Here is a 26,112-nt window from a genome sequence, read left to right on the forward strand (position 1 = left end):
ATACGTTGAACGTTATAAAAACTAAGGCTTTATTTAACACAAGAAAAAATTTTCATAAAATCAAAAAATAGTTATAAACAAACAAATTAAGAAAAAACAACAAAAAAAGTTTGGTGGTATTTATGTAAACGTTTTATATTCCGGCATTGTGTGATTTCGTTAAAATTGACGAAATAATGTCGTCATCTTCCGTCTTATCAGCTATCTAACGTATAATCTGTAGATCGCTTAGCCTTCGTGTTAAGGACGAAATCTAAAATATATAAAAAGCCTGCTGGTTCCTCTGGTTGTGGCACTGAGAGACTGAATCGAAGAACTGAAATTCGTTCTGATTCTACCGCCGTCTCACATCGTAAGTTTACATTATAAGGAAGATAAGACTTAATCGCTAATGGCTCCCAATGTCTTTGAATGAAAACGTGACTCTTTTACTATACCTATGCGTATCTTATCGCTCAGAACGACAGACGTCGCGGGCCTTGCAGCTACGAACTAATTTCGGCGGCTTAATGCAGACACTCGTCCCCAAAGGGTTAAAGACTTACTTCTAACATATTTTAGATCTTTTAAAACGTTAATAAATTTTAAATGAGTTTATTTCTAGTTTATCGCTTTAATTGAATTCTTCTGAAAACCTTTTGAAATCTTTGTCACACTGTAAATAGCTGTAGCTTTAGTTTACGAGCAGCGATTATTCGAATTTCATTAATAATTTCTTAACTCAAAGCATAACATTCACAAAAATAAACATTAAATATCCAATAATATATTCGCACTGCTTGCACCCTGCCAGCTTTTCCATCTGGAACCACTCCTTCCATTCCATTATTGCGCGCGTATGTATGGTAATATTTAACTCTGCACTCTTTTCCATTGTTTGCTTCCCGAACGAAATTATTCACGTGCCTCAGCCAAGAAAATTTTGCATAAACAAATCTATTTCCACACATCGTAGTGCTATATTTAAAAATTTTGTAATATGCAAAAAGATGTTTATTTGTATGTAATGTACACTTCATTCACGACATCCGGTATATTTTTGGAGAATCTTAAAATCTTCAACAAAAAAAATTTAACCAAAATAACATAATTTATTGAAAATCTGACGCCAATTGAGAATAGAAGCCACGTGGTTTTCTACGAAATATTTCTCACTCAGAGAAAGTTACCCGTTTTACTGCTATCTACTTTCATGGCTCTCATGTCAAAGCCAGCGTAGTCGTAAGCTCTTAGTGAAACACCTTAATCGACAGGGATCTTATGTAACTTCTCGTTTTATAGACTCCACAAGCCACCATCTTTCTCACGAAGTAACAGCCGACTCTTTGTCTTGTACTCCAGCATCATCAAGTCCGCTCATTTTGTTTCTTCATTTAATTTTTAAAACTAAAGTGAGGGCCAAAATCTCGAGTTCATGGTATTTTTTTTTTCTTGTTTTTTTTTTGCTGATGAGGTCGGGTTCAAAATGCCTTCGCACTTACAGCGACCGTCGTCTACTGCTGGCCATTAAAACGATCCCTTCTCTCCTTCTGAGGAGACACCCTTCCCGCAACTGCTTTCTATATTACTTCGGGAAGGCCCAGAACGGCATCCATAAAGCTCCAATTCTATTCACCCACGTCTGGGCCCACCATATTTGTAGCCAGCTTTCATGCTATAGGCTCGACTTCTTGTGTCTATATTTGTGCGGCTTCGCTTTGTTGCGCTGTGTCGAGGTCAATCTGTTTTTTTCGTAGTACGTTCTCGATGCATTTCTTTGCCGCGTTCCAGCTGTCCTCGCGTTCGAGAATTTTGCTGATTATATTGCTTGGCACGATGTGGCGAATCTGCTCCCTCAGAGCATTTCTTTCCGCGAGCCATCTGTTACAACTAAAAAACGTGTGTTCAGCCTCATCACTCAGCGCTTCGTAGTATATGCACTTGGAATCGGTTACCTTGTTCATGCGGTATAGGTATCTCCGGAAGTATCCGTGGCCCGAGAGGAACCGAGTTAAGAAGTAGTTCACTTCCCCGAAGTTCCTTTTAACGCATTTGTCAATTGATGGAATAAGAGTCGCCGTCCATCTGCCACTCGGTTCAATGTCCCATCGGCTTAGCCACCGCAGCATGGTTTGGAATCTCCGTTCTGAGATGCTAGTGATGACGTGTTTCTTCTTTGAGTCCCGCGCATCCATTCGTTCCCGGACCATGAGGTCGACGGGTATCTGTCTGCTGATCACGAAAATTGCTGCGTCTGAGACAGTGCAGTAGGCTGAGGCAACTCTGAGTGGTATACTCTCTATGGTACTTGTGAAATTCAATGCGTCACGTCGAACTATCTTCTCCTTCTGCGATCTATCGTCGCTCTATGTGAAATCTCATTTAGTTTCAATAACTTTCAGATAGTCTTTCCATTAAAGACCGAGCTGGTCACGACAGGAATTTTTGTTTCAGCTTAATTTCTTCGTATTGTAAGATTAACTTTCTTATGATTATTTAGGGCAGTGATAAGTTTCTGTCATCTAGCGAGTATATGTCCAGCGCCGCTCATGTTTTAAGATATCTAAATCTGGAACTCATACAAAGAGATATCACCAATTATGACCTTGGTTTCTCCAAGGTTCTCCGAATGTTTCTACGACCCCGTAATGGCATTTAAACTTGTCCGCATACTGAATGTAAGTATGGGGAAGGTTTATACTGCTACAACAACAACAACAACAACTAAAACAACAACAACAACAAAGCGTATTAGTGTCGAGCATGACAGCGTCCACTCCATTGAAAAATACAATATTTGTCTGCCAATTAAAATTGTTTGGGGAATGTCATTATGTTATGTTAGATGCACAATTTAGACCTTAATCATGAAGCAAGTCTAAACCTTAAGGGGTTTTATACAGTTAGAATTTTGTCTGAGAAAACTTTCGCATTTATTGATCTAAAAATTTGTACACCTATTATGTTATCTTTTAACTGTATTTTAAGACTTAGTATTAGTAAAAATGTTTCTTTGGAAAGGAGCTACAGCTGATCTCCGGGAGCTCCTCTCCTTGCGGTGACCACTATATCTCTGAACAGGATCCTCTGAAATAAAAAAAATCGATTTTTGACCAAAATTTCGGCCTTAAATTGTTTATAAAAAAATATTTATTGGTGAGAAAAAATCGTCGATTAATTACGAAAAAACATATTTTAGAAGCTCGTGTTAAAATTTGAGACTAATCGATTTAGCCGTTTTTGAGTAATGTTGGTCACCGACTCTGAAAACACCATTTTGAGAAAAACGCATTTAAAGTTTGCCTTGTACTTTCAAGCACTTGAAACGCCTTTGCAAATTTGCCTGTAACTTCGAAAATATTCACCGGATCGATATTAAATTTTCTGTGCGTATTCTTATATATAATATATGTACATTAAGAAAATAAAATAAAAAAATCGATTTTTTGAAAATTCTAACTGTATATAACCCCTTAAAAGCGGTAGTTAATATCAATGCAGATATTTCATATTCTAAGACCTAGTGGGTGCAAACTATGCGTGCAACCAGATTTTTTCGTAAAAACACTTTCACATAAAAACCGCAGGAAGTGCTAAGAAAAAGGTCCCTCTACAATCCCTACCTAACTGACCCATATACGCTGGGTTCGGTATCATCTAATAGAGAAGACGACTACAGTAATTGCCTTAGCGATCAAATTTGCGCAAGCACTCAATTTCGAAAGGCATAGTTGTTGCTACATAATTACGAGAAATTAGATCTTGGAGTTGTATAAATAAAAAAGTGTACAAAAAATTTCACCTAGATCCTTCGAGCCGGATTTGAACCAGCGACCTATGGATTTCTGCTTCGCATTGCACGAATTTATTACCTCTACAGTCCACCGCTCTACCAACTGAGCTATCGAAGGTGTGTATATTTAGTTGAACAATCCCCCATTTCAATACCATCACAGTACCGTTCCCAATTCTCAACAGTGCTATCATACAAATTTTCGCTAATTATAGCCACAGTGTTGTCTACATTTTCCACTTGAAATGGGCATAATTTTGAACTGCTGTGTTTTAATGATTTACAACTACAAAAGTTTTGGCATGTAGGAATATAATTCTCGTTAATTGCGTGAAACATCGTATGAATTGCAATTTTGCAATTTAGTATAGAGCAAAAAAATTTGTATTCTAAATTTTTATCTCTGATTCATTAACATATGTAGTCAACTAATACCCGTTAGATGTCACTATACGGTAACTTTTCTGTACTTTTTCGAACAGCTGACTGAGCTGACAGTTATTCCTACATTTTGCTTTACCGACTGCTTCGCAAGCTGATCTAATTGTCACTATTGTGTTGTAGTTGTTTGCTTTTATTTTATATTCGTGTTGTGTGACAAACGGCGTTTAATAAAAGAAACTTTCAACTTTTCGACGATTTTCTTCATTGTGTGCGAAAAGTAATTTATTTAGGAAATAATGTTGTGCAAGATAAAGTGAAGACAAATCAAAGTTTCAATCAAATAGGCAGTACATTGCGAAAGCAACTTAGAGCCTACCCAATAGGAGTTCCGCCTCCGTAATCTGCACCTGTACAGGCAAAGAAAAAAGAGAAAACACAATTTGGGAGACTCGCTAAAATCAAAGGCGTACATATGAAGAAAATTGCATGACTAAAGGTGGTCACAAAGTTATGAAGAGTGCATAAAGTCTCTAATAGCAATCCGGTGTTTCGTTCGATATTATTCGACGTTATTTCTCATGCAGAAGTGCTAGGATAGACCTTTCGTTATCAATAAAAGCCACCAACCAACCCCACTCCAGTAGTCGTACTGCTACTGCTACGTAGTACAATATTTCAAGCATTTCCGTCTTTGCCAAACATCAATTTGCATTGTGTTTAAAGCGTAAAGAAATCAAAATAAGACACTTGAATCAAACAGCAAAAGACAAAAAACAAAAAAAAAAAACATTTTTTATAACAAATAAAAACAGACACTAAAATAATAAAAAAAAAAAGAGAAACAAAATGTCGAAGACAACAGCTCCTAGTGTGAATGGCCTGCATAGTAGTTCAGCCGCCTTAGAATGCATACCGTCCGCCACGAATGCCGCCGCTGCGGCCTTCAAAGAGCATCAACAACAGCAACAGTTTCTGGGTAGCAATGCCGGTGATGGCAGCAATGCCTCGTCCGCACCCAACGTCGAGGCGATGCGTGAATGGTGGTAAGTTAATGTGTTGAATGTTCAATTAACTATGTGAAGGGGCGGAAAAGGAATTTTATGTTTGGGATTTTGCGCTATTGTCTATAGTTTAAGTACCTGTGACTCGTTGCTATTGTTATCTCATTTGTTTACATTTAGTGAACTGCTGAAAACACTTTGTGTTAAATAGCAAAGTCATCGTGGATTTTATTATAACCAATACCAACAACAATAGGTGTCAATTGCATGCATATTTGTGGTTTATTGAAATTAGAAAATTGTTGCTAATGTAATGGTCATATACATATGTATGTATGTATAAGTATGTATGTATATTTTATGAATCCGTTTGTTTTTGTTTCTGTACAAATATTCCAAAATGCATTAAATCTGACTGATCTTAAAATCTTAAGTTGCATTCAAGGAGTCACTAGTAAAATTAATGACGCATGCTAAAACCAATTTATTTTTTTATTACCTATTGGCCTGGAACAGGAAGTCTTCTTTACGCAGGTTACTCTGACCTTAACAATTTAAAAAATGTGAAGCTCTTTGCAGTAGATAATATTCAGCTATTTCGCTTTTGTAAATTTTTAAGGGGTTAGGGGTAGTCAGAGGCCCGAAAATATGATGATTTTCAATACTTTTTTTTGCTAGTCAATTGCTTTATTTTACAAAAATAAAAACATAACACTAATACATCATGTTTCGACTTGACTTAGCAAAAAAAAAAAATCAATAATTGTAAAAGTTATCGCTGTTTGGGTGGAGCCCGTTTCTCCAGAAGTCCCTTGCGGTGATCATCACAAGTCCTTTGGCATTCATCTAAAATCAATCGGACAAAAGAAATTAGTTTTATTAATAGATAATCTTGTGCCTGATCGAAACTTTTTTTTCAAATTAGCTATATGGCGGCCTCAGGAAATATTTTTCAGATTTTCGAGAAAAAAAAACCTACAATTAATTGTTTAAAAAAGTGGAAATTTGTGAAAAAAAATCCTTCGATTAGCATTAGTTTTATTTATTTTTTAAAGCAGTATAAATCTTATTGAAATCTACCAAGCGGTTACAGTGATCACAAGTTCAAAAAACACAGTTTTGGGAAAAATGCATTTAAAGTTTTGCTATCGGCTCCAGAGCGCCCGAGCGCCCTTGTTAATTGTTGTAGTTGACGAAAAGTATTTGACGGATGCACTTAAAATTTTCACACAAAAAAATTGAAATTTTTTAAAATTCTGACTACCCCTAACCCCTTAATGAACAACAAATTAAAAATAAAAATTAAAAATTATTTAATTAAAAATTATTATTTTGACTGTTTTGTTTTTTTATTACTATTATATATATTTTTAAATAATATCGTTTAAACACACTAAATTATTATAAAAATTAGAACAAAAGAAATGCAGCTCGTTTTCTTCAATTTTGCATAGTCATTTGCCTCTTAACTCATTCGTTGAGTTAGAAAGCGATACACACGAATGCTTGAATGAGTAATGATAGTACAAAATTGCAAGTAAGTAATGATAGGCAAAATTACAAATTAGTAGTGATACGTAAAATTTATCAGCCATTTTTTTTAATAACATTTTAAATAAAAAAAAAATATTTGTAGTGATGGAAAACTTGCTTGCACATCCGCCTGCTACAGCTGTCTAGTTTACAAGTGTCAAATATGATTGTCGAACGTTGCCATTTGCGAAAATTGTAAGTCTTCCAAGAGTGTAATTAATTTTGCGCCACCTTGTACATACACACAACTTATTTTTCTTCTTAACATCACAGTCTTTGGTGAACCATTGATTCAGTCACAACCTTTCGCAACTCGTCTCTATTTAAGACTTCTTCCTTCCACCGCCACACGTTCAGCTTTGCAAGGTCATCTTGAACGTCTTCGAGCCATCTCTTTCTGGGGCGTCCTCTTCTTCGGCCTCGAATAGGGCGCAATTCAACTGCCTTTCGTGTTGTTTTCTCCTTGGGCATTCTAAACATGTGTTCAAGATATCTTATCCTCTGAGATTTTATAAATCTTAACACAGTTTCGTTTTCTGCTAAAAGTTCCAGCTCATGATTATTTCTTATTCGATAAGTACAGTCCTGCAGTCTTATTGGTCCATAAATTTTTCGCAAAATGTTTCTTTCGAAGACCGTTAATTGATTAATGTCAGTAACTCTTAGCGTCCCTAGTTCACAACCATAGGTAAGCACAGGGCGGTTCAAAGTTTTCTATATCTTTAACATTTTTTCGCGATTTAATTTTGTCTTAGGCAGTTTCAAATTAGAGTAATACGACTTATTGCTGCTAAAACTCGGTCATTTATTGCCAGTAACATATCCTTATTTGCTGATATTTTGATACCAAAAAAAGGTAAATTCTTGCACACTCTCGAATGCATAGTCTCCGATGAGGAGAAGCGGACGATTGGAGAGCGCCCATCCATTACCTGTGACGGGTGCTGCCTCATGGTGGCCAATCGATGACTCAAATTCTCGTATGAACGGTCGACCAAATCGATTTGAAAAATTTTCTCGTAGGAAAACATAATGTTCGGAAATTGATCGCTTTCGGCTAAGCGAAGTAACTCCTTTGCTCTCTCAAGACTGACTTGTTGCTGCTTTGATGTGAGATCAAGCATCTTTTTTGATCTTCTAAGGCTTGTCTGTGCATCAGCTGCGTGAGCGGTCTGAAGTTGGTTACACTTCGAGTGCCGGACCCTGTAGAAAGCTCATACACATACAAACAGCTACGGTCAACTAATTCACAACGGCATGCAAGTAGTTCATTCTGTTAGCGCATGTTAAGTTTTACAAATAAATAATATTTCACATAAATACCTAAATTTTCGTATCAATGGCCGCTAATTCGGAAAATTGTTAAAAATTCTTAAAAATTCGGTATTGTAATTAGCCGCGCGCATATAATTTACGCATTTACTATAACGAGAATTTTCGCACAAATTTTCTATTTTATACCGTTTCGTAACCTGATATACCAAAGCGTTAGAAAACATCACTAGGCTTGTCATAAAATGTTGCTACTGGCAGCAGGGTTGGTTGCAAGCGGATACAGAAGAGATGGGTAGCTTCGTCAGCCCCCCGACACAAGTCGGAGCCTAGTTCAGCGACGATTTCAATTTGTTACACTATGAAGTCTTTAGTTGTTGTTGTAGTTCAATCAGTGCCCTTCTTTTAGCAGTACTACCGCCTCCATGTCAAATGTTTAGAATGAATATCATTAGTATGAGCATGACCATTTTTTCAATTATTTTATTTTAAGTTTAGTACAACAACTTATTTTCATGTAATACCCATGCAAAGCTGAAAGCACACGACAGAAAAATCGCTTCGAGCACCCTATTGTTTACCATAACCTTATCTAATACAGAAAATGTGTTGAACAGACTCAAATTAAATGATACAACTGCCGTGCGATGTCTTTCAACTGATAACGTTCGAATAACAATCACAAAAATAAACATTCAGAACAAGAGTCTCTACGTTTCGTCTCATATTAATTTACATAGTTGTCATTCTTGTTATCAGAAGTTATTAATTAAAACCTATAATACACTTGTGTTGACAATAATAGCAGCGCGACATATCGTAGTGTTTGGCTTATTTATTTATTTTTTATTTATTCTTTAACTTTTTTTATAAACTATACTAAAAATTATACTAAAACAAAAACTATAACTGTGTTAAAATTAAAAAAAAAATACGAAACATTTTCTTGAAAATTTCAATCCTTTTCATTAATTTTAACAATTCATGAATTACTAAAAAAACGAAAAAATGGGTATGCAGTTTTGAATTTTGGTGCAGTAAAATGCAAGTTTGAATTGACTCAAATATTGCGTTAAAAAATATCGAGCATTTGTTATATGGAAGAAAATGCATAACATCGTCAACACAAAAAAAAAAAATTAACAAAGACCCACGCGAATTTCGAAGCATTTTAAACTGACCCATTATTATGCTAAAATTGAAGGGCTTACAAAATTTCATATTAAATTTGTTTTTTAATTCATTAATTGTCAAAATTAATTAGAATTACAAATTAAATATTAATATAAAAGATAATCAAAATTAATTAAATATTAATATATTAATAATTAATAAAGTAATTGAAACTGGTGAAGATATGGTGTGCCATGAGTGTATCCACATACTACATTGATCAAAAAGTTCCCGGAACAATCGCCAGGTGACGCTCTAAGTCAACTGATTTGAGATCTGTTTTTTTCTTTTTTTTTATTAGGTTACCACATCTGTGATTAATATTCCCACCAAAATTGTATGGCTATACTTGGCTATTCCTTAGCATTTCTGAAAGTTACGCCGTCTTGTGTAAAATTACCCCTGCAACTGTTTTCGATTTGTTACAGCTTTGAAAATGAATTTGAATTTGCAACATCGAATGGATGGAAAACCTTAAAAATGAGTGAGCCCATCGAAAATGACGGTCATAGTGGCTGGTCGTGGGTATCGAAAAGTTGATGATCAATCATCAAAAGACTTGAATTTCATGCACGCCAAAGGCATGATTTCTAAGGCTGAATGCGACCCAACCTTCATCAAACGCATCATTACTGGAGACAAGACGTGAGTTTATGAGTACGACGCGCATCAAGCGAGTGAGTGGAGAGCATCAGTGGGGTGGAGAGAGTTATGAGATGTTTCTGTGGGATTTGTGGAAAAAGAATTCGTGGATTTTGTACCATGATAACGTACCGTCGCACAGTGCCACACATTATCCGTGAATTGTTAACCAAGAACGAAACGAATATTATCCAAAAACTAGCTAATTCATCTGATATGTCTGCGAATCGAATTCACCATTCGAAGATGGCTCTGATGGCTATAGCGAAAATAGAGTTCTAGAAATGTATCAAAAGCTGGTTGATATGCTGGCAGTAAAGTGCGTTACGGTTGATGGGAAGCACTTGGAAGGCGATAATATCACTTTCGAGGAATAGACTTGTATTTTGAATTTTCTGATATACAGATATTGAAGTGGAAAGATGACCTGGGAACGCTTAAACTTTATTTCAATAAATAATAATTTCGTTTTTGCAGTATGCCCAATGACCGACACATCGACCTAAAAGATCATTTGAGTTCTATTTCAATAAATAAGTTGAAGCAACTGTTTAACCAGGTTTCATTTAAAATTTATCAACAATTCGGGCTCTTTAACGAAACAGTTAACATTTTTTCGGAAAATAAAAAAATCCAAAAATAAAAAATAAAAAAATACCGGCAATGCGAATGATGGCTTTGGTTATGCGGAAGCGAGAAATGTGGTATTCGAAAGGAAGGATTCACGTTAAAAAGCTGGAGGTCATTGCTGTTAGTTCCATCAATTTATAGCCACACACGCAAAGCGAATCTTTTACAGGTGTTATCAGTTGACCAACTAATTTGTTTTCTTTCTTTCGTCATGATGACAGCACAAAATGAAATGACGAAAAACCGTTCCATTCGCACTATCGTCATATGTTTCAATTGAGTTGGGGAATAAGTTCATAGTGGTTTTATATTTTCCTTTAATTTAATTTAATTTAATTTAATTTAATATATGGAAAATAACAATAAATTATTATTTTACAATAAAAAAAAAGGAGCACTAGCTGCCAGGGCTTACGGCAATGATTTGTTTGCTGTTTGGCAAAGGGTAAGTAAGTATTCATTCTTTCTGTCGAAAGAAAGTCGCCTTCAAATTTCTTCTCAGCCTCTCGCCAGCTATCGAGCAACACGCGGTCATAAACAGCGCTTTTTGTACCGTATCGTAACGGGAGATGAGAAATGAAGCGCAGAAAGGAATGGGTGGCTCCAGGAGATACGCCAAAGTCGAGAGTCGAGCCAGATTGTCATCCAAAGAAGATCATGAAATGTGTTTGGTGAGACTGGGAGGGCATGGTGAACTGGGAAAAGCTCGAAAAGAGTGCCACGCTCAACAACGAGCTCTACATTGCGTGAATAAGGCTATATGACTAAAAAAAACCTGATCGATGTGGTCAAACTATTCTTCTTCACGACAACATCGGGACCCATGTTACACAAGCCGTCAAAGCCGCACTCCAAGAGCTCGAATGGGAGAGGTGGGGTACGGTACACTAGACAAGGCGAGTTTACTAGGGCGGCAGCCCTTGGTCGGGAAAAAACCCGGTAACGTAGAACCGGCTGCCATGGGAGCCTGAGCCGCCTCCCAGCCACGTCAAGAGGCACCTCCTCAATTACGCGGCAGATATTCAGGACCAAACAGACCGACAATTACTGGATCGGACAGTGTACAGATAGACAATTAACGACATCCATTGGGAGACTCTTACCACCTTTTTAAGCTCCCGACCCCCGAATGAGGTCATCGGAGTCCAACCACTACCCATTGCAGCCGAAGAGCTTCAACTTCCTCGAGAGTCCCGCGTAACTTGGCACAATTACGTTCTGGATAATGTAGTAGGTTAAACTCCTACCTATCCAGAATTGACCCCGACATACTAAACATATGTCCGGCATGTGAAGACCCCGCATGACACTAACCACCTTCTCACATGCCCCATCAAAATCACTCATCTAACACCCCTCTCCCTCTGGACCCAAATTGTCGAAACAGCAAGTTTCCTGGGCCTACCGTTAGATGAGTTAGATGAAGGCGCCCGGTGATTTACACTAAACTGACAGGGCAAAGTTACTGCTACAACAACAACAAGCTCGAATGGGAGGTTCTTCAGCATCCATCGTTTTCTTCGGACCTCGTACCGACCGATTACCACCTTTTCCGCTCCCCGTTTAAAACATATGAAGGGCGTTACTTTCGATAACAAAGAGGTCCTTAAAAACTGGCTCAACAACTTCTGACACCAGACCAGGCAGTTTTTGGCGAAACGGCATCAATAAATGAGTCGAAACGTGGGAAGAGTTTGTAAACAGCAACGGCGAATATATAATTGATTAATTTATTGATATAATAGGACTATGAATAAGTTCGTGCGGTTTTACAACAGATGGCGTAACTTGATTATTATTCCATCGATCCACATTTCCAAACATTCATTGGAGAGCTACTGTCGTAAGGCACAAACGTCAGTATAAGTTTTTTATTTGAAGCGTAAACAACAATATTTTTACCACACTTGAAAATGTCGAATTTCGTGCCAAATAATGTGTTTTTGCGGGGAATTCTTCTTCATTATTTTAATATGAAGAAAAAAGCAGCCGAAAGTCATCGTATCTTGGTGGAAGTTTATGGTGAGCATGCTCTATCTGAGCGAACGTGCCAGAAGTGGTTTGCACGCTTTAAAAGTGGTGATTTTGGCTTGGAAGACGAAGAACGCGAGGGTGCGCCGCCAAAGTTCATGGATACCGAATTGGAGGAATTGCTCGATCAAGATCCGGCTCAAACGCAAGAAGAGGTTGCAAAAACTTTGGGAGTTGATCAATCAACCATTTCCAAACGTTTAAAAGCCATGGGAATGATCCGAAAGGTAGGCCATTGGGTGCCGTATGAATTGAAGCCAAGAGACGTTGAACGCCGTTTTATGGCATGCGAACAACTGCTTCAACGGCACAAAAGAAAGGGTTTTTTGCATCGAATTGTGACTGGCGATGAAAAGTGGGTCCATTACGACAATCCAAAACGTCGGGCAACGTATGGATACCCTGGCCATGCTTCAACATCGACGTCGGCGCAGAATATTCATGGCCTGAAGGTTATGCTGTGTATCTGGTGGGACCAGCTGGGTGTTGTGTATTATGAGCTACTGAAACCGAATGAAACGATTACGGGGGATGTCTACCGACGACAATTGATGCGTTTGAGCCGAGCACTGCGAGAAAAACGGCCGCAATACGCCGATAGACACGACAAAGTTATTTTGCAACATGACAATGCTCGGCCACATGTTGCACAAGTGGTCAAAACATACTTAGAAACGCTCAAATGGGATGTCCTACCCCACCCGCCGTATAGTCCAGACCTTGCGCCATCCGATTACTATCTCTTCCGATCGATGCAACATGGCCTGGCTGACCAGCACTTCCGTAATTACGATGAAGTCAAAAAATGGATCGATTCGTGGATTGCGGCAAAACCGACCGAATTTTTCACAAAGGGAATCCGTGAATTGCCAGAAAGATGGGAAAAAGTAGTAGTAAGCGATGGACAATATTTTGAATATTAAATTTGTAACCATTTTACGTCAATAAAGTTTCAAATTTCGAAAAAAACCGCACGAACTTATTCATAGTCCATTAATTATTGTTTTTTTTTTTGTTTAAATGAAAGTCTTATTCCCCAACCCAATAGCTTGAAATGCATGTCGGGTGTTTAACGCAGTTGGTCCTTTTCTTTCATCTTGACATTCCAAAGTACAAAACGTTGTTGTTGGCCTAGTGCCATCACCTTTAATGAATACTCAATGCACTCACGCGCTACAAGAGGTTTTCCGCATTCACTTATTTTTCGGAAGACAGTGCACGCGTGAAAACTAGCACATTCTTGTGTGGTGTCGGTGCTAGCGGCGGCCAACGGTCAATAAATCATATACATACATATGGATCAATAATAAGCGAGTGAAATAATATTTGCAGTAACAACAGCGATTGTAGCGAATTTGAATACAACAAAAACAATAATAAAGCAATAGCAACACATGACCAAGGAATATTAAAAGTCAAAGCTGCTTATCAGTAGCAGAATGTGTATACATATATATATATATGTGTGTGTGTGTGCATGTATGCTCCTATTTGAAAACGAAAAAATCAAACAATGTAATGAAATTAAATGTGAATTAAAGAGCGCAAAAAGTCAATAAGTATGCAGCAATTTATTTTCTTATTTCACAACAACAGCGCTTGTCGGTGCAAAACTCGCCATCGCTTCAGCGCTGACAAACGTGATCGCGCGGTATTGCCTTTGTGAACAAAAATCGTATATAGCTACGATTACTTACATATGTACGTATGTACATGGGTGTGTGCATATTGAAAAGTAAAAAATCTATAATTTTGCAATCAAAAAATATTTACATAAGTACATGGCATGCATATGCATGTCGTCTGTGTGTGTGCATATGTGAAAGTTGACTGCAAAAACAAAGCGCTAATCTGCTAGGGGGAGCTATAAACTAAAAAATAAATAAGTAAAATAAAAATGGAAATCATCAAAGTTGAGTGTAATACAAATGATAGTTAAAACAAAAGCAGATTGTAAATAATTCTCGTCTTGATTGTGCATGCAACACTGCACTTTGAATTCCGCAAGTAATTGTCATAGTCAGGCGATCATTGTCGAGAGCTCGTTCGCTGCAGCGCTAGTCCTACGCGATCGCCGCATCTTTGTGTTGAGTAATCGAACAGCGCTGCTGCTTACTAGCGCTAGTGCTTACTGTTAAGCTTTTTAATTATCGCTTATAGATATGAAAGTGCGACATGCGCTTCACGTTTTCATTGCGCGCCTTTGCTGTCAGCCAACTATCCAACATTCTAAGACGATTGCGCGTGGAATGTTTAACCGTTCAGAATCTTTCCTACTAGTGTGCATGCGCCAAACCTAATCATTGGCAATTTATTTGCTACCCGTTTTTTCGGGGTGCCTTTTATATGTTGGGATAAGAGAACAAAAACAAATTTTAATCATCGAAAATCACTTTATTGTTTTTCAGAATATTCTCCATGAAGATCTATACACTTTTGCATGCGTTTGAACCAATTGTCGAAGCACTTTTGCCACTTTGAATAAGGTACCTCCAAAACATGCATTCTGAATGCCGCAACCGCTTCTTCAGGTGTCGAAAAACGTTGACCTCTCAGTTTCTTTTTTACGTACGGGAATAAAAAGAAGTCATTCGGTGCCAAGTCAGGATTATACGGCGGATGACCCATTAATTCGATGTTTTGGGTGCTCAAAAATGCAGTTGTTTGAGCCGATGTGTGAGGGCTCGCATTGCCCTGGTGAAGAGTGATCCGTCTTTGGCGATTGGTTTTCCTGATTTCTTGGAAGACAACTGGCAAACAAATGGTTGTGTACCACTCAGAATTTACTGTTCTGCGTTATTCTAGTGGTAAGGTTGCGACATGCCCAGTTTTTCCGAAAAAATAGGCGACCATTTGCTGGGAAGTGCTTCGTGCGCGAACAACTTTTGTCGGATTTGGCTCATCTTGAAACACCCATACAGTCGACTGCTGTTTACTTTCGGGCTCATACGCGTAAATCCATGATTCATCAACTGTCACGATGTCATAGACGTGTTTCGAAGCCCCACGATCGTATTTTTTGAGCATTTCCTTCGACCAATCGACACGAGCCTTTTTTTGAGCGATTGACAAATTGTGTGGGATCCAACGCGAACAAATTTTTTTGACAGTCAAATGTTTATGCAATATTGAATGTATGCTGGTCCCACTAATGCCTAAGATTGTCTCAATCTCACGATAGGTCACATGACGATCTTGCAATATCAGTTCGCGCACAGCATCAATAGTTTTCGGAACAACAACTGATTTTGGATGACCTACACGAAATTCGTCTTGGAGTGAACTACGACCACGATTGAATTCACCACACCATCGATAAACACTGGTCCTTGATGGAGCTTCATCGATAAAAAATGAATTAAGTTCATCCATGCAATGTTGCTGAGTTAGTCCACGTCGAAAGTTGTAAAAAATAATCGCACGAAAATGTTCACGATTTAATTCCATTTTTGGACCGAGATGAATCTTTTAAGTTACTGTAAACAACACAAACAGCGCTGGTATTTCAAAACGTTCTGAGTACGTAAAAGCCAAAAAATGTCAAACTTTGCGATACAGCTGTCAGTCGCCAGATTGCAACACCAGGGTTGCCAAATCCCGAAATATAAAAGGCACCCCTCGTATACAGTTAGAATTTTCAAAAAATCGTTTTTTTTATTTAAGAATACACACCGAAAATTTAATATCGTTCCGGTGAATATTTTCGAAGTTATACGCAAATTTGAAAAGGCGCTTCAGAGTGCTTAAAAGTACAAGACAAACTTTAAACGCGTTTTTCTCAAAATGGTGTTTTCAAAGTCGGTGACCAAAATTACTCGAAAACGGCTAAATCGATCAGTCTCAAATTTTTACACGAGCTTCTTAGATATATTTTATATATTTATTTTTTAGTAATTAATCGAAGATTTTTTCCCAGCGATAAATATTTTTTTTTATAAACAATTTAAGGCTGAAATTTTGGTGAAAAATCGATTTTTTTTTTGAGAAACCTCCATTTTGTCAAAAAAATTTATTTTGCTTATTCCTTCGATTAATCACATTAAAACATAGATTTAACATCACTTTAACGATACCTGTTTGGTTTTCTAATTTCAGAGGATCCTGTTCAGAGATATAGTGGTCACCAAATAAATATTTTTACTAATACTAAGTCTTAAAATACATTTAAAAGATAAGATATGTGTACAAATTTTTAGATTAATAAATGTTAAAATTTTCTCAGAAAAAATTCTCGAAAATTCGGTCTTTTAACTGTATATAATCCCTTAATCCAATTATCTAATGCCAGTTAGTGATAAATGCAGTGATCGTGGCTGCTGTCGGCGCATTTTGCTTGTATTGATGCGAAGGCATCACGTCTCGATGGAATTGCAAGCTGCTCGCGCTAAAAGCAGTGGATCATTATAGACAAGTTGAAGCGCAATTTAGTACCGTTGCTCTTCTTGCCCCTCCTCTTTTTGTGGTTTGCATTTGAATGCTACTAGTGTAACGTTACTGTCAACAGGCATCGCCAAGCTAACCCCGCATTAGGTGTTGGCATATATTCTGCTTGGTGAGATCAACACTTCAATTAAATTGTGCAGTGTAAAGTGTACAGCCTGAACAGCTGTCGCCCCACAACCACCCACCCACCCACTCGGCTACCAATTTGGAGTGTTCGTCGCATATCGTGCATCAGCCAGCACGCACACACGCACACACAGCAGCGCCCAACAGCCGTTTTTCGTACATTTGTGATTGACAGCTCAGCAGCCTCCGCGCACCATAGGCGACACATCACTTCGTCTTACTACTTGGAAATTCGCCCTCGCCGCTTCGCATCAGCTTTCAATCCCATCACTAACTGAGTGGCCGCTAGTTGCCTAGCAGCATGCAAATGCTTGGCATTCGTAAGTGTAACCACTTACTGTTTTTATTATTTTCTTTTCACAAGCAATAAGCATACATTTCTATTTTTAATATTTTTATTTTCACAACAACCACTTAACTGCTTAACACTTAAATGTGTTTAGTAAAAAATACATACTATTAATAAAAAATTACAAAAACAAAAAAAAACACACCATTTATGATGAAAGCGCAACTTTTGTGGCATAAGTGCCGCGCCATTAGCATCAATATTGGCTTAATTAGTGGCTTGTGCCCGTCGGGCGATTGGCGGCTGGTCCGCCCGAGGCCTGGTTGCTCATCTTCTGCGCATGCGTGCCCTGTACGCGTGAGTTCTTACGCAAAATCATGCGCTCGTGCACATGTCGTACTCTTTTTATTGCTATCGTTGCAGCGCAATTACGTTAAGTGGTTACCAACATCGCTACAGTTGTTTGTATTGGTGTTTATTAAGTTTATGCAAATTTCGCAATCTTACGAATGTTTATGTAACCTTTTTTTATTTAAAAACGACAACAGCATTCACACAGACTGAGTTTAGAAATTATTTTATGAGACATTTGAGAGAACTTTAAGACAAAATTAAACTGCAATTTCAAACTATAAATATTTTCTCAAAACTATAAATAAATGCATCCTCTCTCAATAAAGATCTAATTCTTAAATCCTCACTTGATTTCTCAGGCTTGAAATTTCTTATTTCATTTCACACAAATTTGATATTTGTTCTCTAATCAAATAAGTTTCTTTAAGGGGTTACATACGTCCAGCAGCGCCAAAAATGCGCTAAAAGAAAAACTTTTCTTAGAAGGGATAACAATAGAAATAAATATAAAAAAATTATATACATTGTTTATTAGTGCTTAAACTTGATAAAAAATTTATTTTAATATTTCTTTACTAAAATTGGTATACAATAATCACGTGACCCAGAGTACAATGAAAAAAAAAAATTGCTCCACGGTCTGCAGCATTTCTCCTTAAAATGTTGATGGATCTGTAGAAAGTAAAAAAATTCTTATAAAATAAAGTTGTAGTTATAGCGACATACTATATCCGGATTCTTGAATTTCGAAAAATTTTGCAATTTGCGGCATTTAAAAAAAGAATGCGTTTTAGGTCATAAATGTTAAACTTTAATTCTGTTTATAAATTTTTTTAATAAAAATATCAAAAATCAACTCTATAGAGAAAACACTTTCGAATATTTTAGGAAAAAACCGCATCAAAAAATTTTAAAAACTGTACGAGTTATCATGCAGACCGTGCCGGAAAAAGTAGTTTCGAGTTTAAAGTTTGAAGTACAGGAGCGCGCGGACCGCTCTCTACCTCGTCAATGGGCTGTAGAAGCTATAATATTGGGAGTTTCCGCATGAAAATTTCACAGTATATTCTCAAGATACTATACTTTCGACATACTATGTATGTAACCCCATAATGGAAAGAAAGATTAATTCGTTGGATGAAAAAAGTATGCTTTTAGAAAGGCATATTTTTTTGGCGATATAGGGAGTGTAAGTTCATTTATTCCTATATAAAATCTAAACATAAACAAAAAATATTTGCCCAAATGTTGATTGAAAAATATTGAAAAATGAGCGAGTGACAGTGAATCTCTGGAGGCGCCTTGAAGAAAAGTTGTTTTGCGGTGTACATCATAACTCGCAACAGAATCATCTGAAATTAAAGAAAAATCAAAATGCATTTGTTAAAGTAGATGTTTCTCGAGGTATAGCTGGCAGGATTTTTTTTTTTTAATTTTGAAAAAATTTTTTGCACTTGAAAAAAAAAACGATTTTCGTTGAGAAAATCTGCTAATTTGTCATTGAAAGATAAATAATTATAAAAAACAATGCTGAACAAACTCGGCTGATTTGTTATTGAAAAATAAACAATTATTAAAAAAAGAGTTAAAAAACAATAAATAAAAACAGTAAAAAAAAGGAAAAAAATATAAAAAAAATAAAAAAATGGGGGAAAAAATATAAAAAAAAAAAATTAAAATATGGCCCAGAAATACCTCATGAATTACGTGGGTGCTGAGTGAAATTTCAATTTCGATTAGTCCAGGAAAAGTTTCAAAGTTTCAGAAAAACGCTACAAACCCCTAGCCTAGAGCAATGGACGCTCAAATACCCATAACTTCATCAAATTTGCTGCGATATTAAGTTATGGCATACATGAATTTCCAAAGAACGAGTTTCAGCAACACGCTTTAAAGTCGAGTGGCTATAAAAATCCGTCCTGGAACAACGGATAGTAAAATACACATAACTTCGTTTTACTGCGAATGAATATCTAATATCTTAAGATATTATGCGTTCAATTACATATCATCGACATCTCGAAATTCTCACAACCACCAGCGGGTCTTTTCTGGCGCTCATATGCTGATGACTGTACGCTAATGGCATCCGACAATAACACTGATGATTTGTGTTCCAAAGTAAGCGGTTACCTCACTGAGCATTTTCATTTCCGCCCTGCCAGGAGCCTGAAACTATAGCCCACGAAGGCAATGCCTACCTTATTCACAACAACATTATTCGATAATGCACCAAAACTGTGTTACCTTCGATGAGCTGTTCTTCTTAACTCCTGTCTCGCTTTAATCATGAAAAAGTACAGAGTTTGGAAAAAGTTCTAAAATCGCAAGCCAATTTACTTGATACAAAGAGCAAGAAACGCTATAAGCAACATACAAAGCGATTGGGCTCCAGACACAAGTAAAAACAGTAGCCAAAGCCAAGAACAAACAGAACTCCGTGCTTAGGAGAGCCACTGGAAGTGTTCGGATGTCGCCTGAATACCGCCCAGCGGGGCATAAAAGTCACGTTAACCCCTTGCCGTGCTTTAACGAGTCTGACTCGTGATGAACATTTTGCTCCAAACATGAATATGATGAGCCAGGCTCGTGAATAGATCGTCGGTCCAAACGTAAATATCACGAGCTGAGGTCGTGTACAGATAGTCGGATCAAACATAAACATCTCAAACCTGAATCGTTATTGAATGTTAGTTTCTATCTGTACGCCATCAGAGTTAGCAAGTCTCATAATTGCTATTGCAAAGTAGTTTATATTATTCTGATCTGTTTACCACACGTTGACGCGTAACACTTGGGCCTGAGTTTCGTCGAGGTAAATGGCACGACAAGGGGTTAAAAAGCAAAATATGTCTAATGTGCTCCGTAATCAATTTATGTTGGGTTGCTATCGCAGGGATCACCCCACTAGACTGCTGCTGAAAGCTGATTTGAGTGTAATCTTAAGGTCCATTTCATTACATAAATTTATCCATGGATTTGACGTGGGATGCTTGATTTCCCATTGCATGCGAGAAGTCTGTGAACCCATGCAGTTCCTTATCTAGTTCGTAGAACAGAGCTTTTGTTATTTAAAGCTATGCACGCAGGAAAAATTTGCAGTTTGCGCTAAGCTCTAACGCCTGATCAAATTGATTTGCTCGACATTGACTGCATTGAGTCTATTGTATGCAAAATATGAGCCTCCCATCAAAAAGTGATAGAGCTTTATCAGTTTAACTTAAGATATAATAAATTCAACATTTTCAAGATATTTGAGCTTGTTGATGAAAAGCTGTGTAAAAAGTTGAAGAGCGAACTGACCTGCACGAAAGCTCCCTCTCGTACACCCAACTCTATAACTACGACACAAGCTCTGCGATAAAAAAAGTGTACGTTACTTAAAAAGTGAAGTGCTTCGAACCATAGACTCGCAAGCAGCATTAATTGTAAATCAAAATGATGAATTCTTGTTTTTCCTGGTATGCTTATGTGCCATGCGCTTGAATACCTAGGCGAAGAGATGTATCAAATGTATGTTGTTGTTGTAGCAGCATAAACATTCCCCGGCATACCGGCTTATCTTACTCCTTGTCGTACTTGTACATCATTTGTGCAGAAAGCTGATAATGAACCACGCTTTCGAACTCCCACTATGCATCGTTTATGTTCACATGCCCTCAACTGTCTCATCTGCCACAAGAAGTCTTTAATACACTAATAGATTTAGGATCGGAGCTTTATAAGTGCCTTAAACAGTTTCCACCCCTGTTGTAACGAAGCGTAAAGCTGGTTGCAGAAGGCTCATACGACAACATTAACTACAAAAATTAGCAGAATTTTTCGGTTCAGATCTTTTAGATTGAATGAAAAAAAACTTGGATAATTTAGCCGAAAACTCGACTGAGTGAACAGGTGCATATGAATTAGCAGATGTTCACGGTTGCAAAGGGAGCTTCTTCTATCTCAATCCCAACCGCTCCAATTTCTGTTTCAGTTGCAGCAAAGGCGGACTCGCAAACGCTAAGCATTGGCCCACATTCAATTATTGTCATAAGTAGGCAAACAAGACTAAAAGCGAATATGAACTCGCACTCGCCTGCTGTTTGCTACCCACTCGCACCGTTTTGTTGTCATCGACACACGTGAGTGCTAAAACACACGCAAACATTCAAGCCAGCAAACTTATTGACATTTATAGACATTATAAGCTTAAGGAGCCGCCAAAACGCCAACGATACTTGCTGCTGCTGCTCTAAGTGGAGCTTAAATGCCGTGCTTCGTATCTGTGCCAGCCTGATCGATGGCTAGATGGTAGAGGAGGCTTCGCGGTGTGCTGATTGAGGCGCGTAGCGGCATTATAATCGAACTGGGCAGATTAGCAGCTCTATAGTTGCAAACAGCTATGACAAAAGCGGCAGCAGTACGAGTAGTAGCGGTAGGTGCATAAAACCGCTCACCACCTGATACAAAACTTTTATTTTCAAGCCATTTCTTATTCAGTCGGTATTCGGACACTCAGCACAACAGTCGTCGCAGGCGTTGTTAGCGTCGTATAGAAAAGTCAGTGGACACCAGCAGAGTCGTCAACGGCAATCGACAATCGACAAACTGAAATCGCGACTCTACTACTAAGCCAATAGTCGCTACAATCGACGGTGAATCGGTCAGTGAGGTGTTGTTGTTTGCTTGTTTTTTTGTTTTGTTTTGTGCTTGTTGTTACGTTCGCTACGCTGCAGCTCATCAGCCGCATATTCGCGTACGCCGCTCCACGTCTGCTCACGCTATTCGACTCCATTTCGTGGACGTGTGCGATTTTGTTTGGTTTTTATTTCGTCGCCGTCGTTGTCGTGCACTGGTCGAGTTCAGTTTAGCTTTTCCTCAGCGCATTCGAACGCCTTTTATGTGCTTTTTGAGCAGTTTAGCGGTTCACTTGTCGTCAGTCGCATTAATGGTCGGACGCGTCGCCTGGCAGTGCTAATCGTTCGTGCATTCGTTTATTTGCTTGTTCGATCCAATTAAAAAAACGCTCAACAAAATTGGTGCGTTGGTTGTTAGTTTGTAACGAAATTTGTATTTCAGTTTCTTTTGGAATCGGTGAATTTGTTTTTTTCCTTTTTATATTTTTTTGTTATACCTCAACCGTTGAGTGGATACATCCATAAGCGCACAAATGCTACTGCCATAGTTGCAAAGCCCATACGTAATCCACGCAAAAATACTCCAAATCGGTGGGACCACCACAGATGTTATCAAATAATTACAAAAACAAAACAAAAAGTGTTATTTGGTTGATAAAGCAGAAACAAAAAAGCAAAAAAAAAAAACCAACAAACGTTGAATTGATCGTGTCGCCGCAGCGATAACCAACATGCGCTGTGTGTGCAAAATCATTTTGGTGTCAATTAACGCACTTTACTATGTAATTGTTAACTTTTTCAGCTGATTCTTACCAATGTAGGAACATTAAATGCAAAATTCATTAAATTCACCAGTTTATAGCTGGTGGATTATTGCTGAACGGTTGCTGTGTCGTTTGTGTTGTTGCCTCAACATCTTATGTGGGTTGTTTTTTTGTTATACTTTTTCCACTTCTTCTTTGTCGCTCTTAATCGTTTTGTAATTAACGCAATGGACGTGCAAGTTTTTCTCTTTTGTTTTTATTTATGTTTTTGGCTTTTCGTTTATTTACATATTTGTGAGTTTAGTGTTGCACAAAATTAACAGCAGCATTTTTTCAACGCTTGAGACTGATTTTTGTTTTTAACAAACCTTGTGACACATTCAGGCTTAGTTACAAGGTGTGTATTTTTTAGGTTCTAACAGTGCCCGGCACGGCAGAATAACGAAACTGCACAAAGGTAGATTAATTTAGCAAAAACGTTTTTTGTTAAAAAAGTGAGAAAGGCCTTAAAATCGTGTTTCGAGAAAAGAAGGAAGAAAACTGACACTTATTTGAATCTTTAACGAATGCTCGATTTTTTTTTATATGGAGGAAAACATACAACAACATCGGCAGGAAAAATGTCAAAAATCAACTTAATTTTTAAGCCACTTGAAATTTGTGCTTTATTATACCAAAATTCAATGGATCATGAAACGGCATGCGCTCCCTTTCACTGATTTTTGATGAAAATGTGTTGAATTTATTTTTTTTTTAATTTGCAGAAAATTTGAGACTTGGATTTTTATATTTTTTGTGGGTAAATAAACTATATTTTCATAAAAAATTACTAAAATTAAATAAGAGACAAATAAATTGTCAAAATTTTTCAGTAAGTCCTAGTGCTAGAATTATTTTACGCACACTGCCTATATGTAGTTCAGTGGGAATTGAAAATATTAGTGACAAATAGGGTGGAGTGTTAGGTAGCCTAGGTTTTGACAGGTTTTTCCATGCGGAATTCTCAGAAAGAACGTAGGCCCGAATCTCGGTGAGACACCAAAATTAAGAAAAACATTTTTCTAATAGCGGTCGCCCCTTTGCAGGCAATGGCAAACCTCCGAGTGTATTTTTGTCATGAAAAAGTTCCTCACACAAATATCTGCGGTTCGGAGTCGGCTTGAAACTGTAGGTCCCTCCATTTGTGGAACAACATCAACACGCAGCTCGGCCAAACACCCAAAAGGGGTGTACGCGCCAATTATGTATGTAAATAAATAAAAATTGGGTAATTTTGTTTAAAATGTAAGACTTTTTTTAAAATATTGTTTTTTTCAATTTTTAGTTTGTGTTTTTGGTTTTTTAATTTTTTTTCGTAATTTGTTTTGTTTTTAATTTTTAATTTGTTTTTTATTTTTTAATTTGATTTTTTATTTCTTAATACATATATACATTTTTTAAATTTTATTGTCGTTTTTGTTTTAATTTTATCAATTTTTTTTATTTTTTTATTTGTTTTTGGTGGTCTTGTTTGTTGTTGTTTGTTTTGGAATCTTAATGTCTTGTTTGGAATCAAATGTTGGTTTTTGATTTTAAAAACTTTGTTTAAAATATGTTTGATAAATATTCACAGTCCTTCATTAAATCTATGTAAATTAAAATTTAGTTTATGTAATTAAAATTTATGTCAAGTTATGTAAATTTTCTTTTTTTAATTTTTTAAAATATTTATAAATACTGTCATAGAATTTTAAAAGTATTTAAAATTTTTTCGGTTTGTTTAAAAAATATTTAGCAGTTTCTGAAGGAGAATTTTCAACCACGCGATTCAATAGAAAAAACTAGTGATCGCGTATTTTTGGCAAAGCTGATTGATACTTAGGTGTTTTCGTTATTAAATAAATAAAATTAAAATTTTCATATAACTTTAAAATATTTAAAAAGTTTTCCCAAAAATTTTCAAATGATTTTTTTAATTTTTTTTTTAGTTTCTTTTTTATTTTTTTAAATTTTTTTAATTTTTTTAATTTTTTCACTTTTTTTCATGGATCCACACAAATTTTCCTTTGCAAAATTTAAAATTCTCATATGAATGTTGGAAAAGAATACAAGATTTTGTTTTTGTTTTATTTTTTCATTTCTCTTTAATCCCGCCAAAAAATATTGAATGCAAAGTTTTTAACTCCAACGGTTGACCAGAAAACAGCCAAGCACTTAAGATATTTTGCTTTCGCTTTTAAATTATAAATAAAAAAATTTGTTAACTAAATTAAATTTTTAATTAAATTTTTCAAGTTAAATTAAATTTTATTTATATTAAATTTTTTTAAAAAGCTTAAAAAATATTTTTTTTTGGAAAAGAATAAAGATTAAAGAATATTCATGTGTTTTAGGTTTTTCCTTATTACAATATTTTCTTCTAAAATTCGTTGGTTTCGTTTGAATCATTTCTCTTCAGCTCGTATTATATTTTAACCTAGTTTGAAATATTCGGGTTTTCGTTTTTTGGCCAGGATAATAATAAATAAAATAAAAATATTAATTTTGAACATTTGCCAATCGCTTTAACGTTTACACTTTCGCTACTAAATAAACTAAACTAAAAATCTTCGAATTCTTTTAAATGTTTTTAGAAATTAAAAAAAATTATTTGAGAATATTTGACCAGCAAAAAAATTGTGACACCAAATTTTTGTAATCACTTTGAAGTTTCCAAAATAAAAAAAAACAAAACAAAAATTTGAGGTGCTTGTTGAAACTATTTATTTCAGTTTGTTATTTATTATTTGTGATACCAAATTTTTTATTTATTTATTATTTGTGATACCAAATTTTTGTAATCACTTCGACTTTTTATACCCCTTTTGCGTTGTATGCTTCAAATCGCTTTCTCTTTTTTTCTATATTTTCCCACCTCCGCTTGTTGTTAGTATATGATAGTTTATTATTAGCCATCAAGCGCCAAAAATACGAGCCGGCGTACTTTTTTTCACCATCCATAAATATTGTTAAGCACTCATACTTCACAGTTTGTTAGATACATTTTTGTTGACATAATTTAACAGCCGCAATATTATGGTGGATCAACGCGAAAACTGAC

The 26,112-nt window shown here is 36.5% G+C and overlaps 1 protein-coding gene and 1 non-coding gene across 7 annotated transcripts in view; one reads left to right on the forward strand and one right to left on the reverse strand.

Annotated features, from left to right (window-relative positions):
- Positions 1 to 26,112, forward strand: part of LOC128867896 (NAD kinase) — an 87,717-nt gene that overhangs the window by 6,462 nt on the left and 55,143 nt on the right. For 2 of the 6 annotated variants that reach the window (XM_054109481.1, XM_054109483.1), the window contains exon 1: positions 22,124 to 22,671. The exons of 2 other annotated variants lie outside the window; for them this stretch is intronic. Coding sequence is in view for 1 of the 4 variants with exons in the window: in XM_054109486.1 (XP_053965461.1) it covers positions 5,003 to 5,199 (197 nt within the window). In the remaining 3 variants the exon portion in view is untranslated. Of the gene's footprint in view, positions 1 to 4,331; positions 5,200 to 22,123; positions 22,672 to 26,112 lie in introns of those variants that run through there. 2 more of the 6 variants (XM_054109486.1, XM_054109482.1) reach the window with 2 other exon arrangements.
- Trnay-gua (transfer RNA tyrosine (anticodon GUA)) lies at positions 3,787 to 3,890 on the reverse strand. The gene is made up of 2 exons: positions 3,854 to 3,890; positions 3,787 to 3,822 (listed from the first exon to the last, which is right to left on the reverse strand). It is a non-coding gene; the product is annotated as a tRNA-Tyr (tRNA).

Source organism: Anastrepha ludens, chromosome 6, assembly GCF_028408465.1.
Source record: "Anastrepha ludens isolate Willacy chromosome 6, idAnaLude1.1, whole genome shotgun sequence".
NCBI classification, from domain to species: Eukaryota; Metazoa; Arthropoda; class Insecta; order Diptera; family Tephritidae; genus Anastrepha; species Anastrepha ludens.